Here is a 17,422-nt window from a genome sequence, read left to right on the forward strand (position 1 = left end):
CCAAACAAAGAAATAAGGCTTGGTAATGTGTCAGCAGTACAAATCAATACTTCGCAAAGTACGTGCATTTTCACAGTTTTTATACCGGCACGCTGATTGTGCCTTAATCCTGTGCAAGTTGTTTACGGCCTGCGTGCGCTGTCCAGAGCGCGCCGAGGCGCGCAGGTGTGACACTCTTGCACGAAATTAGTACAAAAATTAATGTAAATATAAATATGCCAAATTATTATGGCATGTTACAAAAACTAAAAAAAAAAAAATCAGTGTCCTTGTCTCCAATTTACGAGTCCGAGTCATTAGTGCTCAAGTCCAAGCCGAGTCACGAGTCCTTAAAATTAGGGCACAAGTTGGACTCGAGTCCTATAAGCCTGCTATTGGCAGATCTCATCTCATTATCTCTAGCCGCTTTATCCTGTTCTACAGGGTCGCAGGCAAGCTGGAGCCTATCCCAGCTGACTACGGGCGAAAGGCGGGGTACACCCTGGACAAGTCGCCAGGTCATCACAGGGCTGACACATAGACACAGACAACCATTCACACTCACATTCACACCTACGGTCAATTTAGAGTCACCAGTTAACCTAACCTGCATGTCTTTGGACTGTGGGGGAAACCGGAGCACCCGGAGGAAACCCACGTGGACACGGGGAGAACATGCAAACTCCACACAGAAAGGCCCTCGCTGGCCACGGGGCTCGAACCCGGACCTTCTTGCTGTGAGGCGATAGCGCTAACCACTACACCACCGTACCGGCTATTGGCAGATAATTTTGCTAATTTTAAGTATTTACTTCTAGAAGGAAGCAAAATTATCTGCCAATAGAATAAGAAAATGTAAAGCTTGAAATCAGTAAAAGTGTCTGATCAGCAAGCTAAATAACCTTATATTTGAGTTCTAATAATCTAATAAGAAATATTCGATAAATTCACCCATATTCAATATACTTTCTCTTCACAAGATATCGTTTTTTGCAGTGTATATACTGATTCATTCAATAGTTGTTAGCATTTGTTTACTGTAACTTTCTCATGGTTGTTTACTGGAATAAGTCTTCACCTTATTGAAACTAGATCTCAAAAAACTGCAATAACTCGAGAATGATTGGGACCTGTCTGTAAGCAAAAACAAATATCGAAAACAAGAGCACATTTATGGTATTATTATGATTTAGTAGTAGTAGGAAGAAGAGAAGCCATTATTGAGTGATATTTTGAGCATATTAGGATTATATAAGGACTGTAGTTTTGTTTTTAGAGCAGTACTTTCTTTTAAACAAAGTTAAACATGAAGCAGTGCGTGCTTCTGTTCTACAAAATGCTGCTTTCAAAATGATCACAACTTTCACAATGAATTTCCCGTGTCCTTGCTAATCTCTTGCTGTAATGTCTAAAAAGGTTGGAGAAACAACACGGAACACACTGAAACTTGAGATGGATGGGCTACAACTACAGAAGACCACATCTTCACATGAGAACGGGAATCTGAGTGAGCGCAGGCTCGCTGAAACTGGGCAGCTGAGGACGGGAAAAACGACGCCTCGCCTTTATCTAATCATCTTTATCTACACTACCGTTCAAAAGTTTGGGGTCACCCAGACAATTTTGTGTTTTCCATGAACAGTCACACTTTTATTTACCGCCATAAGTTATAAAATGAATAGAAAATATAGTCAAGACATTTTTCTGGCCATTTTGAGCATTTAATCGACCCCACAAATGTGATGCTCCAGAAACTCAATCTGCTCAAAGGAAGGTCAGTTTTATAGCTTCTCTAAAGAGCTAAACTGTTTTCAGCTGTGCTAACATGATCGTACAAGGGTTTTCTAATCATCCATTAGCCTTCTGAGGCAATGAGCAAACACATTGTACCATTAGAACACTGGAGTGAGAGTTGCTGGAAATGGGCCTCTATACACCTATGGAGATATTGCACCAAAAACCAGACACTTGCAGCTAGAATAGTCATTTACCACATTAGCAATGTATAGAGTGGATTTCTGATTAGTTTAAAGTGATCTTCATTGAAAAGAACAGTGCTTTTCTTTCAAAAATAAGGACATTTCAAAGTGACCCCAAACTTTTGAACGGTAGTGTAAGTTTCGATAAGCCTTGAGCATGAAAAGTCCAGGTGTACAGGTGTACAGGTTTTCTTACAAATTAGCTAGAAGTGACCAAATCTCGAACTCCAGTTACAGACTTACCGTTGGAAGGCAGAGGCTGGGTAGCAGCTGGCTGGGTTTCAAGGCTCCTCTGTGAGTTCGGATTATGACTCTGAGGAGTCAGGGTTTTCCTGTGGCTCTGAGCAGGCAGACCGACGCTACAGTGCGGGAGCTGGGGCGGTAAGCTAAGCGGAGAGGGTTGTGTTAAATGCGACAGGGTTGGATGAACGGCCAATTGCATGTTGGTAAGAGGTGAAGGTAACGGGCTCAGAGAGGATGGGCTGCCTGACATTGACCCGATGATACCCCTGTGAGTGAAGAAGCGGTTGAGCGAATCACAGAGCGACGTGAAGAGAGCTGGATCCAGCGCCCAATCACAGAGTTCTGCCTGACGCATGCTCTCTACCAGGTCTGAAATATAAAACGAATTGTGTCGCAGAGTATATAAATATAATGCAAAACAATATGCATTTTATATATACACACAAACAGTGGTGCTTGAAAGTTTGTGAACCCTTTAGAATTTTCTATATTTCTGCATAAATATGACCTAAAACATCATTTTCACACAAGTCCTAAAAGTAGATAAAGAGAACCCAGTTAAACAAATGAGACAAAAATATTATACTTGGTCATTTATTTATTGAGGAAAATGAGCCAATATTACAGATCTGTGAGTGGGAAAAAGTATGTGAACCTTTGCTTTCAGTATCTGGTGTGACCCCCTTGTGCAGCAATAACTGCAACTAAACGTTTCTGGTAACTGTTGATCAGTCCTGCACACCGGCTTGGAGGAATTTTAGCCCATTCCTCCATACAGAACAGCTTCAACTCTGGGATGTTGGTGGGTTTCCTCACATGAACTGCTCGCTTCAGGTCCTTCCACAACATTTCGATTGGATTAAGGTCAGGACTTTGACTTGGCCATTCCAAAATACTAACTTTATTCTTCTTGAACCATTCTTTGGTAGAATGACTTGTGTGCTTAGGGTCGATGTCTTGCTGCATGACCCACCTTCTCTTGAGATTCAGTTCATGGACAAATGTCCTGACATTTTCCTTTAGAATTTGCTGGGATAATTCAGAATTCATTGTTCCATCAATGATGGCAAGCCGTCCTGGCCCAGATGCAGCAAAACAGGCCCGAACCATGATACTACCACCACCATGTTTCACAGATGGGATAAGGTTCTTATGCTGGAATGCAGTGTTTTCCTTTCTACAAACATAAAGTTTCTCATTTTAACCAAAAAGTTCTATTTTGGTCTCATCTGTCCACAAAACATTTTTCCAATAGCCTTCTGGCTTGTCCATGTGATCTTCAGCAAACTGCAGATGAGCAGCAATGTTCTTTTTGGAGAGCAGTGGCTTTCTCTTTGCAACCCTGCCATGCACACCATTGTTGTTCAGTGTTCTCCTGATGCTGGACTCATGAACATTAGCCAATGTGAGAGAGGCCTTCAGTTGCTTAGAAGTTACCCTGGGGTCCTTTGTGACCTCGCCGACTATTACACGCCTTGCTCTTGGAGGGATCTTTGTTGGTCGACCACTCCTGGGGAGGGTAACAATGGTCTTGAATTTCCTCCATTTGTACACAATCTGTCTGACTGTGGATTGGTGGAGTCCAAACTCTTTAGAGATGGTTTTGTAACCTTTTCCAGCCTGATGAGCATCAACAATGCTTTTTCTGAGGTCCTCAGAAATCTCCTTTGTTCGTGCCATGATACACTTCCACAAACGTGTTGTGAAGATCAGACTTTGATAGATCCCTGTTCTTTAAATAAAACAGGGTGCCCACTCACACCTGATTGTCATCCCATTGATTGAAAACACCTGACTCTAATTTCACCTTCAAATTAACTGCTAATCCTAGAGGTTCACATACTTTTGCCACTCACAGATATGTAATATTGGATCATTTTCCTCAATAAATAAATGACCAAGTATAATATTTTTGTCTCATTTGTTTAACTGGGTTCTCTTTATCTACTTTTAGGACTTGTGTGAAAATCTGATGTTGTTTTAGGTCATATTTATGCAGAAATATAGAAAATTCTAAAGGGTTCACAAATTTTCAAGCACCACCCTATATTGTCATACAATGCTACTGGCAGACTGACCAGGGTGATGGGTGAGATCTATATTAGACCAGTCCAAACTGTTAGCGATCCTGAAGCTCTCTCTTAAAGACTCAGCATTACTGAACCAGTCTGCAGGAACAGCTGAGAAAACAAGAGGATATGGATATCTTTTACTGAAAAAAAAAAAAACTTCAGCAATAAACACACAAAAACATGTTGTTGCACTTACCATTGTTGTGTAGCAGTCTGTCAGGCTCAGCATTAACCTGGGGGTTTTGATTCGAAGTGAAACTCGGGTTAACGGGAGGATTGAGGTTGGTACTAGTGTTCACGCCTGTGACCACGCCTGTGACCACGCCTGTGACCACGCCTGTGACCACGCCTGTGACCACGTTTGTGGATGGATTGGAGCTGGGGCAGGGGTGAGGTGACAGAGCTGGCAGTGTTGGTGTGTGGAGCGGTGTGATGTCACTCGGTATCCCAAGTAGACCGGTGGTATCCGCTGCAAGAGAGGAAGAAAAATTATTCTCACTCTCTACTATTCTACCAAGCAATCTTTATCTGCTTCAACAAAGAAAATCTTCTGTGTACAGTGGTTTTGCAAAAATATTCCACCACCCCTTGGAATTTATTCGATTCGTCAGAATAGTCCTCTGGTAAAACTCTCATGGTTACCAGAGGACTAGCCCCCCACTGTAACCCTAGCTATGTAATAGGTGAGAGGCCAAGGGCTATAGAAACGGAGATCGGTGCCACCCAATGCACCTTAAGGGCCTGGTTAGTACTGGTGTTGAAATTGAAAGGGTCACATCATATAAGTATCTGGGTATTATTACTATTGATGAGACCCTGACATTCAAATTGCACATCAACAAACTTGCATTAAAACTGAATCTTAAAGGAATGGAAAATGTAATGTAAATACATGCATGGGTTGGTAGCTTGTAATATTGAGAGACTGTAAGAAAAGTTTCAGGCATGTTTGACCATTTATGAGAAAGTTGTGGGTGTTTTTTGTATTGCTGCTCTAATGCCACCGGTAGGCTGCCATGCAGCCTGTTGGAAGGGCGATGCATGATGTCACTTGGGTGCAAGGCTGAGTGTCGCTCTTCAGTACTGAAGTGGGCAAAGTGTTAAGCGGTAATCAACTTCCAGGGCAAGTCACCTAGTCGCAGTTGACCTGTCTGGCAAGGCTGACACGTCACTGGCATCAGTTCAGTTTTAGGGGGTCTTGAACGAATATACAAAGGGTCCAATACCATCCATCTATCCATCCATCCATCCATTATCTGTAGCCGCTTATCCTGTGCAGGGCCGCAGGCAAGCTGGAGCCTATCCCAGCTGACTATGGGTGAGAGGCAGGGTACACCCTGGACAAGTCACCAGGTCATCACAGGGCTGACACAGACACAAACACGGTCAATTTAGAGCCACCAGTTAGCCTAACCTGCATGTCTTTGGACTGGGGGGGGGAACGGAGCACCCAGAGGAAACCCACGCAGACATGCAGAGAACATGCAAACTCCACACAGAAAGGCCCTCGCCGGCCGCTGGACTCGAACCCAGGACCTTCTTGCTGTGAGGCGACAGTGCTAACCACTACACCACCGCGCCGCCCACCAGAGAGAATGAGAGTGAGGATGTGCCCTCCCCCCAGGGCTTCCTGTCAAACTTAAAGGGAGAATGGATGGAGAATACAGGGGGATATTACAAGAGAACCTGCTTCAGTCTGCTAAAAAATTAATCTAAAGCTTGGTAGATACTTCACCGTTGAACAAGACAACTGTCCCTGAAACAAGACCAGTACAGTGCAGGAGTGGTTAAAAGCAAAAAGGTAAATGTTCTACAATGGCCAAGACAAAGCCAAGATGTGAATCCCACTAAGAATCTGTGGTACTGTTTGAAAATTAGAGATCACCCCATCTAACATCTAAGCAACCTGTAGAACCTGGAGTAAATCTGCCAAGAAAAATGGGCAAAACAGGGGTGGGTTGCCCAAAAGCCTCTGAAGACCAAAAGAGTCTTTCTTTTGATCCTCTTAAGATCCATTGTCAAGCTAATGTGGTTTTCCTGAACAACGTGAAGGCCCAAGTAGTCCTTTAGTTTGCTCGGAATTTACAAGAGACCCGGACCACTTATTCAAGTGCTGCGCCTCCGAGGGACTCTCACAGTTAACAGGCGGAGACTGGTGTTGAATCTGCTGCCAGTGTTCAATTATTTTTCTTGTACATTGCAAATACATAGAGTTATTAAATAAATATATGCAAAACATTCTGGATATATTTCAATATGTTATGGAATTATGTATGGATATCGGAATGTCGCATTTATATTGCTACATTTTAATCAAACTCCATAAGGCGATTCTCTCATTTAGTGTCATGAATGAGAGACATTTCTGCATCTCTAACATTTTGTGTGTGCACGCGCACACATATATACAGTTGTGGTCAGAAGTTTATAAATTTTCTTTGGGTTTTCTGAAATCAACACAGGGTCAGAATTATACATACAGGGTCAAAAATTTACATACACTCACTTAGATTATTAATTCAGAGGTGCTGAAACTTCCAAAATGTCTCTTATCTTGCCAAGGCTGAGGTCTCTTAACTTCCTGTTAGTGATCATGATTGACTACAGCTGGTAGCTTCTCTGTGCCTTCATAAAAAGCGTTTGTTTACAGCACTCATTGGATTGACCAACACACAGTAAAATGAGAAAGTCCAAGGAGCTCAGTGCAGATCTGAGAAAGGGGATCGCAGATGTACACAACTCCGGAATGTCTCTTGGAGCCATTTCTAAACAACTGCAAATTCCAAGATCAGTTCAAACAATTGTATGGAAGTTATTGTGAGGTGTAGTCACTTTGCCAAGCCACTTTGCTTCAAGAAAACCCAAACTGTCACCCTCAGGTGAAAGGAAATTGGTTTGGATGGCCAGAAACAACCTGGGAACCACCATGGCACAGCCCTGCCATGAACTGGAAGCTGATGGATCACTGTCTACAGTTCAGTGAGTTTTATATCACCATGGACTAAGAGGCTGCTATCCAAGAAATAACCCCCTGCTCCAAAACTGACACCTTCAAGCTTAACTAAAGTTTGAAGCTGACTACATGGACAAAGAAAAAAAGCCTTCTGGAGGATAGCTATTTGGTCAGATGAGACAAAGATTGAGTTGTTTGGCCACAATGACCACCATGTACAGAGGGACACTGTACCAGCTGGTGGTGGTGGTAGGATTATCATGCTCTGGGGCTGTTTTGCTGCCAGTGGAACTGGTTCATTGCACAAAGTGGATGGAATAATGAAGGGAGGACTACCTCAGAATTCTTCAGCATAAACCATCAGAAACTTGAACATGACTTGGGAGTTACAACAGGACAATGAATCCAAACACGCATCAGAGCTGGTTGTGGAGGATAAAGCAGGCTAACATTAAGCTTAAAGCAAGCCCTGACTTCAACCCTATTGAAAATATATGGATCATGCTTATAAGTCGAGTCCATGCCAAGAAAAAAAAAAGTTAACTGAATTTTATCAATTCTACCATGAAGAGTCACGAAATATCCAACCAGAATTCTGCCAGAAGCTTGTTCATGGTAAACAAAAATGTTTCGTCAAGGTGAATCTTACGAAGAGACATTTTACACAAATATTAGGTGTGCTGTATGTATATTTTTGACCCTGTATGTATAATTTTGACCCTGTGTTGATTTCAGAAAATCCAAAGAAAATTAAAACTTGTGCACCAAATTCTAGTGTTTTAGGGTTTTTTTTAAATTAAAGCTGTATGCTGTACAATCATTCTGCCACAGAAAAAGAACAGTTCAAAGAAATTACTGAAAGCCCAAATATTGCCATGACATCCATATCCAAGATGACATTCATGTCACTGTATGTAAACTTCTGACCATAACTGTATATCAGAAGGTCAATTCAACCTCCTTAGGTACACACTGCACACAAATCAAAACCCCTCTCTCTCTGCGTGCACACTTATAAGGGAGAACATTGCCCACTTGGCATTGTGGATAACAGTTGAAATAATCCTGACTGCATGATGGGGGGATAACAGTGAAATGAGCGAGCACGGGGAACACATTTACCTAATTATTTAGCTTATTATTTGCTCATTCTTTCGTGTGAACATTTGTTCAGTTAATTAAAAACACGCTTGGAATTTAAAAAAAAATTGCCAAAAACTTAAAATAGTTTCATCAATTAATTACCACATTATATATATAATGCTTCCAGATGATACTATATATTATCTTATTTTAAACACTTAATATTTAATTAGACTTTGGTTAAAAATGAACGCCATGTGACCTTATCAACTAGATTTAGCAACTACTAATGCCTTACGCAACTACTAATGCCTATATCGGGGACGCACACTGCAAAGACGCTCTTCGTCCTGTTGCTCTTTCGACTCCTTCTTACGAGTGAGTTCGGGAAAATCACATACAGAGACAATGTTTGTTGCTTAAGGAGAGTCTCTCAACTCGCTCTTTAGCCCTAAAGGGCAACGTTATCGGGAAACCTACCTCAGGTCAGAACTTAACCCCAATAGACTTAAAGATGTTATTGCAGCTAAATGTGGTTCTGCCAAGTACTAGGCCAAAGGGGCTGAATACTTAATACAAGTAGCATAAAAAATAAAAAAAATCAGATGTGCTGACAAATAATGAATTTTGACTTTGTATAAATGCTCATAAGTAGTTATTGGACATGCACAACATTCTATAAAGCATGAGTGTGTAACTTTATAATGTCACATTATATAGTGCATTATAATATCTGTCCATTAAAAAAAACCACATTTTAAAAAGTGATGGGTTAAAAGAATTTTAAAAACCCTGTAGTTGAGTAGAATTTGAGAAACTAGACGTGAATGCTATAATGCATTTTATTCCATCCACATTCACTGGATATGAGCAATCGTGCGCTCCTATTGGCTACTGTACTACTACGCTATCAGCTCATATACCGTGAGTAGAGAAAAACAAAATGGCAGCACATATTGCTGAACCAACCGAAGACGAAATAAAAACTCTACTCAAAAACAAACACCCCTCCCCCCCAATACGAAGAAACAACAAAATATGGAATAAAAGTATTTGATGGTAAGAATGTATCTGTTTATTTTTCAAGAATTATTATTATAGCATTTTTCACAAATTGCTACTGTAGAATAAAACAGTTATTCCACTCAATCTCGTCGTACATGGATTATAGCCGACTCGGCGCTATCAGCTCATGTACGACTCGATTTCGTGGAATAATTGTTCATTAACTTGTGTGCACAGATAAAATACTACAGTCTGTGGTGCATGTCTGTAGTGCATGGTGTGCTCATGGCAAACACTCATTTTCATCTTATATAACCTGGCATTACAAAGTCAGAAATGCACAGGTTATACCTAGAACACTTATGAGCAATTATACAGGCTTGGCATTGTAAGCTATTTCGTTTGCTTTTTATAATGTATTATGAATACAGGATTCATAGGACGCATCACAGAGATTTTACGTAAGGCAGTAACTTAATGATAAAACAATGAGTATTTTCAGGAACATTCATTCATCTTCACTAAGTGATCCTGGTCAGGCTCATGGTGGATTCAGAGTCAAACCCAGGAATATACCCTTCATGAGATGCCGATCCATTGCAGGTCAACATACACTCACATGTTCACACACTGATTCACCATAGGGGCAAATTAGTGTACAGTGTCTTGCAAAAGTATTCATCCCCCTTGGTGTTTGTCCTGTTTTGTCGCATTATAAGCTGGAATTAAAATGGATTTTTTGGAGGGTTAGCACCATTTGATTTACACTACTGTAGGTACAGTCCCTTTAAGAACTACATTTCCCATCAGCCAACTTCCGCGTTGACCTACAGCATGCATGGGCGGGATCACCTACGTCACTTCCTCCATGATTCCATAAGAAACTAAGACACGCTACTCTCTTCCTCTCTCTCGTCTTGGACTTCAAGCCGTCCGGACACAAAGAAATACCCTGCACCAGAAAACCCAAGAAAAGACGTTTTTCTTGCAAGATCCACGATTTAGCACGATTTCTTTGTTTACCACTGGCCACGGTAAAAATCCAGAATCGCGCGATTTTAAACTCAGAGTTACAACCGGTTTTTGTTTGTCTATCAGTAACGTTACCAAACTGCCGCCCAAAGCAGTTTTAATTAAAAGTTAGAAGCGACCGGAATTCCTTCTAATTAAAAGCGCTGTGCACATTGATCAGAGACTTCTTTTCATCACGAACTACGAAGCATTCGGACCAAGAAATCCTCTGCTTTCCACGGAATCGACTCACGTGCTCCACAACGGTGAAACTCCAAAAGTCTCGGAACATCTCTTCATAATCTTGCATAGAGGCAAGATACTGAGTAAGACTGGCAATTTTTGGGCAATAAAACTAGTCTTAGGAATTAGCTTTATGAAGCAGTGTGAATTTAAACTCAGGAACGGTTTAATTGTGTACAATGTAAACATGCAGCGTGTTGAATTGATGATTGTTCTATTTTGTTTTGACCTCTCAGTTTTGTTTAATAGATAAGTTGCATGCTTCTTCTATTCCTTCCTAACTCTCTTAATTTCATTCTTACACATATTTTGACCTCATCAAGATTTCGGTGGATTTAGTAGTGTTATAAGCTAGTGGAGTTAGATAGCCAGGCTAGTCTTTGTTTAGGCCACAGGCCACACACAAACACACCTTAGCTAGCAATCCATGCTAACTCTTTGTCAGGCCACGTGGCCACACACAAACACACCTTAGCTAACAATCCATGCTAACTCTTTTGTTCAGGCCACACACAGGCCTCACAAACACATCTTAGCTACCAAAGCTAACTCTTTTGTTCTACTTAGAAATACATGGTCACCCCCCACATGGTGACCCCCCACACCTCAGATAACACACACACACACACACACACACACACCTCAGATAAGATTCCAATCACTCTCACACATCACTCTCACACACACACATAACACACACCATTTATGCTTGCTTATATGTATATATCTGCTGACATTATTCATTTTTATCTTTGTTATAATAAATTCAATTATTATTGAAACTGTGTGTTTGTGCACCAATATTTTTGAAGCCACCCAATCTCAAAGAATTCCAAGGTGCATATGAGTTGTGTAATATGGTAAGTGATCATAATAATTTGGAATATCCCATAATTTAGCTGTTTGGTAATTTATTATTAAGCACCAGAATTAATGGTATTAATTAATGAGACTGATTCAATGAGACTGATTTAATGAGATTAATTAATGAGACTGATTTAATGAGATTGATCACTTAATTACCAATTGCACCTACACTACATGCCTACCACTTTAAAGGTGAAAATAAATGTTTTATTGTGACACAAACAATAATTAAGATGAAAAAAACAAACCTGGAGTGTGCATAGGTATTCACCCCCTTTCGTATGAAACCCCTAAATAAGAGCTGGTCCAAATAATTCACTTCATAAGTCACATCATTGGATCCACCTGTGTGCAATCAAAGTGTCACATGATCTGTCACATGATGTCTGTATAAATCAACCTGTTCTGGAAGGACCCTGACTCTGCAACACTACTAAGCAAGTAACATGAAAACCAAGGAGCCTCCAAACAGGTCAGAGACAAAGTTGTGGAAAAGTATAGATCAGGGTTGGGTTATAAAAAATATCCCAAACTTTGAATATTCCACAGAGCACCATTAAATCCATTATAGCAAAATGGAAAGAATATGGCACCACTACAAACCTGACAAGAGAAGGCTGCCCACCAAAACTCACAGACCGGGCAAGGAGGGCATTAATCAGAGATGCAACAGAGATAACACTAAAGGAGCTGCAAAGATCCACAGTGGAGATGGGAGTATCTGTCCATTGGACCACTTTAAGCCGCATATGGAAGAGTGGCCAGAAAAAAAGTAATTGCTTAAGGAAACATGTTTGGAGTTTGTCCAACCAGCATGTGGCAGACTCCCCAAACACATGGAAGAAGATTCTCTGGTCAAATGAAACAAAAATGTATCTTTTTGGCCATCATGGGAAATGCCATGTGTGGCGCAAACCCAACACCCTGAGAAGACCATTCCTGCAGTGAAGCATGGTGGTGGCAGCATCATGCTGTGGGGATGTTTTTCATCTGCAGGGACAGGAAAGCTGGTCAGGACTGAAGGAAAGATGGATGGCAATAAATACAGGGCAATTCTGGAGGAAAACCTGTTTGAGTTGGCCAGAGGTTTGAGACTGGGACGAAGGTTCAAGTTCCAGCAGGACAATGACCCTAAACATACTGCTAAAGCTACACTGGAGTGGTTTAAAGGGAAACATTTAAATGTCTTGGAACGGCCTAATCAAAGCCCAGACCTCAATCCAATTGGTAATCTGTGGCATAGCTTGAAGATTGCTGTACACCAACACAACCCATCTAACTTGAAGGAGTTGGAGCAGTTTTGCCTTGAGGAATGGGCAAAAATCCCAGTGGCTAGATGTGCTAAGCTTATAGAGACATACCCCAAGAGACTTGCAGCTGTAATTGCAGCGAAAGGTCACTCTATAAAGGATTGACTTGGGGGGGGTGAATACCTATGCACACTCCAGATTTCTGTTTTTACACCTTAATTATTGTTTGTGTCACAATAAAACAACACTATGCACCTTTAAAGCTGTAGGCATGTTGTGTAAATCAAATGGTGCTAACCCTCCAAGATCCATTTTAATTCCAGCTTGTAATGCAGCAAAACAGGACAAATACAAAGGGGGATGAATACTTTTGCAAGACACTGTAGACAATCCACCTACTGGCATGTTTTTGGGAAGTGGAAGAAACCGGAGAACCCAGATGAAACCCAATTGGACAAGGAAAAACATGCAAAATTTAAAAAACAAACAAACAAACAAACCCCTATGGAGAAAAAATCCAGGACCGTGACGTCGCCCGGTAGGACGCAGCCGGGGCCCCACCCTGGAGCCAGGCCCGGGGTTGGGGCTCGTATGCGAGCGCTTGGTGGCCGGGCCTTTGCCCATGGGGCCCGGCCGGGCTCAGCCCGAAGAGGTGACGTGGGCCCGACCTCCTGTGGGTTCACCACCCACAGAGGTAGCAGTAGGGGTTTGGTGCAGTGTGGATTGGGTGGCAGTCGAAGGCAGGGGCCTCGACGACCTGATCCCCGGACACAGCGGCTGGCTGTTGGGACATGGAATGTCACTTCGCTGGGGGGGAAGGAGCCTGAGCTTGTGCGGGAGGTTGAGAGGTACCGGCTAGAGATAGTCGGGCTCACCTCCACGCACAGCTTGGGCTCTGGAACCCAGCTCCTCGAGAGGGGCTGGACTTTCCACTTCTCTGGAGTCGCCCGTGGTGAGCGGCGGCGGGCTGGTGTGGGCTTCCTTATAGCTCCCCAGCTCAGCCGCCATGTGTTGGAGTTTACCCCAGTGAACGAGAGGGTCGCCTCTCTGCGCCTTCGGATTGGGGAGAGGGCTCTTGCTGTTGTTTGTGCCTACGGGCCAAATAGCAGTATAGAGTATCCGGCCTTCTTGGAGTCCCTGGGAGAGGTACTGAGGGGTGCTCAGACTGGGGACTCCATTGTGCTACTGGGGGACTTCAATGCTCACGTGGGCGATGACAGTGACACCTGGAGGGGCGTGGTTGGGAGGAACGGCCTCCCCGATCTGAACCCGAGTGGTGTTTTGTTATTGGACTTCTGTGCTAGTCACAGTTTGTCCATAACGAACACCATGTTCGAGCATAGGGGTGTCCATAAGTGCACGTGGCACCAGGACACCTTAGGTCGGAGGTCGATGATCGACTTTGTAGTCGTGTCATCTGATCTCCGACCCTATGTCTTGGACACTCGGGTGAAGAGAGGGGCTGAGTTGTCAACTGATCACCACCTGGTGGTGAGTTGGATCCGCTGGCGGAGGAGGAAGCTGGACAGACCTGGCAGGCCCAAACGTATGGTGAGGGTCTGCTGGGAACGTCTGGCCGAGCACTCTGTTGGGGAGGTCTTTAACTCCCACCTCCGGGAGAGCTTTTCCCAGCTTCCGAGGGAGGCGGGGGACATTGAGTCTGAGTGGACCATGTTCTCTACCTCCATTGTGGATGCAGCTGTTCAGAGCTGTGGCCGCAAGGTCTCCGGTGCCTGTCGTGGCGGCAATCCCCGAACCCGGTGGTGGACACCGGAAGTAAGGGATGCCGTCAAGCTGAAGAAGGAGTCCTATCGGGCCATGTTGACCTCCGGGACTCCTGAGGCAGCCGACGGGTATCGGCAGGCCAGGCGCGCTGCAGCTCGGGCAGTTGCGGAGGCAAAAACTCGGAACTGGGAGGAGTTCGGGGAGGCCATGGAGAAGGACTATCGGTCGGCTTCGAAGAAATTCTGGCAGACCGTCCGGCGCCTCAGGAGGGGGAAGCAGTACTCTGCCTACACTGTTTACAGTGCGGGTGGGGAGCTGTTGACCTCGACTGGGGACATTGTCGGGCGGTGGAAGGAATACTTTGAGGATCTCCTCAATCCCACCGTCATGTCTTCCACTGAGGAGACTGAGGCTGATGACTCAGAGGTGGACTCGTCCATTACCCAAGCCGAAGTCACTGAGGTAGTTTGCAAGCTCCTCGGTGGCAAGGCACCGGGGGTGGATGAGATCCGCCCTGAGTATCTCAAGTCTCTGGATGTTGTGGGGCTGTCTTGGTTGACACGCCTCTGCAACATCGCGTGGCGGTCGGGGACAGTGCCTCTGGAGTGGCAGACTGGGGTGGTGGTCCCTCTTTTTAAGAAAGGGGACCGGAGAGTGTGCTCCAATTACAGGGGAATCACACTTCTCAGCCTCCCAGGGAAAGTTTACTCCAGGGTACTGGAGAGGAGAATTCGACCAATAGTCGAACCTCAGATCCAGGAGGAACAATGCGGTTTTCGTCCTGGTCGCGGAACACTGGACCAGCTCTATACCCTTCATAGGGTGCTCGAGGGTTCATGGGAGTTTGCCCAACCAGTCCACATGTGCTTTGTGGATCTGGAGAAGGCATTCGACCGTGTCCCCCGTGGTATTCTGTGGGGGGTGCTTCGGGAGTATGGGGTTCGGGGCTCTTTGCTAAGGGCTGTCCGGTCCCTGTATGAACAGAGCAGGAGTCTGGTTCGCATTGCCGGCAGTAAGTCAGACCTGTTCCCAGTGCATGTTGGACTCCGTCAGGGCTGCCCGTTGTCACCGGTTCTGTTCATAATTTTTATGGACAGAATTTCTAGGCGCAGCCAGGGGCCGGAAGGAATCCTGTTTGGGAACCACAGGATTTCATCTCTGCTTTTTGCGGATGATGTTGTCCTGTTGGCTTCTTCAAACCAGGACCTTCAGCATGCACTGGGGCGGTTTGCAGTCGAGTGTGAAGCGGCTGGGATGAGAATCAGCACCTCCAAGTCCGAGGCCATGGTTCTCGACCGGAAAAGGGTGGCTTGCCCTCTCCAGGTTGGTGGAGAAGTCCTGCCTCAAGTGGAGGAGTTTAAGTATCTCGGGATCTTGTTCACGAGTGAGGGAAGGATGGAGCGTGAGATCGACAGGCGGATCGGTGCAGCCTCCGCAGTGATGCGGTCGCTTTACCGGTCCGTCGTGGTGAAGAAGGAGCTGAGCCAAAAGGCGAAGCTCTCAATTTACCAGTCGATCTACGTTCCGACTCTCACCTATGGTCATGAGCTTTGGGTAATGACAGAAAGAACAAGATCGCGGATACAAGCGGCTGAAATGAGTTTCCTTCGCAGGGTGGCTGGGCGCTCCCTTAGAGATAGGGTGAGAAGCACAGTCACTCGGGAGGAGCTCAGAGTAGAGCCGCTGCTCCTCCACATCGAGAGGAACCAGCTGAGGTGGCTCGGGCATCTTTTTCGGATGCCTCCTGGACGCCTCCCTGGGGAGGTGTTCCAGGCATGTCCCCCCGGGAGGAGGCCCCGGGGAAGACCCAGGACACGCTGGAGGGACTATGTCTCTCGGCTGGCCTGGGAACGCCTCGGTGTTCTTCCAGGAGCTGGCCGAGGTGTCTGGGGAAAGGGAAGTTTGGGCTTCCATGCTTAGACTGCTGCCTCCGCGACCCGGTCCTGGATAAGCGGAAGAAGACGAGACGAGACGAGAGACAAACAAACAAAAAAAAACCAGTTATGCGAGCTCAGGATCAAGCCAGGTGATGCTATGCGATGTCAAGTCGACACTGATGTGCCACATAACAAGAAGAAAAAAATATTGTGCAGTTATTGTGTTGCCTTTAACAGAACCAAATAATGAAAGGCCTGATCTGGTTTTCACACTTTACTCACACTGTGAAGTGACTCTCTCTCTCACAGAGCGACAGAGAGACTGAAAAGAAGTGTAGAGGTCTGGCAGGTTGAGGTCGGAGAAGGAGAAACGCAGCGGTGGCTCAGCTGAAGGGCCCGAGGCAGAAGGGGCTGTAGTTAATGGTGCGGGTGGACGCTGATGGAAAACATCAATATTAGAATCAGGTTTATTTAGAGCCAAGAATAAAAATCTGTTAAATCCTCAGTTCTTAATCCAGTCTCTCTCTCGCTCTCTTTTTTTTAATTATTATTATTTATCTACCTTTTGTTTTAGTCCAGATCACAGGACACTTGAGACAGTCAAGAATCATAAATATGTCCTTGTTTGAGTGTTGGAAGAGCTTTGTGATCTCCCCAGAAAGGCAGATGGTTTAGCTGAAAGTTATTTTAAGCCTGGCAAAACCGAGTTTGGTTTTGAAATGCACCATTTTGATCTGTTGCAGATGTGAAAGTATTGCTTCTGTTTCATCCCCTTCACTTTGTAAATGACTGACTATCGCAGACAGGAGTGTAATCTAGTAACAGATGGAACCAGTGACTGGTGTCTGACTGATCCTGTGCATCTATTTCTTTTTTCTTTCTCTAAAATATTTATTTCTTTTCGAAAGGCTACCAAGATTTGAGAACGGAAAGAAAAATCATAGATTCAGAAAGCTCTGAGTTGCACTGGGGTCTGTTCCCAAAAGCAGATCTTTTAATCCCGGATGGCATTAAAGATTTACAAAAATCCAGTTTTTTTTTTTCTTTCAGAGTTGAGGTAAGCTTGTACAGTATGTAGTGTTCAGATCTCCCATATAATACCTCTGGTCTACTCAGCTAATGCGGGAGTTACAAC

The 17,422-nt window shown here is 44.3% G+C and overlaps 1 protein-coding gene across 2 annotated transcripts in view; it reads right to left on the reverse strand.

Moving 5' to 3' along the window:
• foxj2 (forkhead box J2) overlaps positions 1–17,422 on the reverse strand; it is a 35,717-nt gene that overhangs the window by 7,389 nt on the left and 10,906 nt on the right. For both annotated transcript variants that reach the window (XM_060921657.1, XM_060921656.1), the window contains 4 exons: positions 16,570–16,723; positions 4,470–4,742; positions 4,280–4,381; positions 2,202–2,570 (listed from right to left, as the gene is read on the reverse strand). In XM_060921657.1, coding sequence (XP_060777640.1) covers positions 2,202–2,570; positions 4,280–4,381; positions 4,470–4,742; positions 16,570–16,723 — 898 coding nt within the window. The remainder of the gene's footprint in view (positions 1–2,201; positions 2,571–4,279; positions 4,382–4,469; positions 4,743–16,569; positions 16,724–17,422) is intronic.

The sequence above is a fragment of the Neoarius graeffei genome, chromosome 5 (assembly GCF_027579695.1).
Source record: "Neoarius graeffei isolate fNeoGra1 chromosome 5, fNeoGra1.pri, whole genome shotgun sequence".
In the NCBI taxonomy this organism is placed as follows: Eukaryota; Metazoa; Chordata; class Actinopteri; order Siluriformes; family Ariidae; genus Neoarius; species Neoarius graeffei.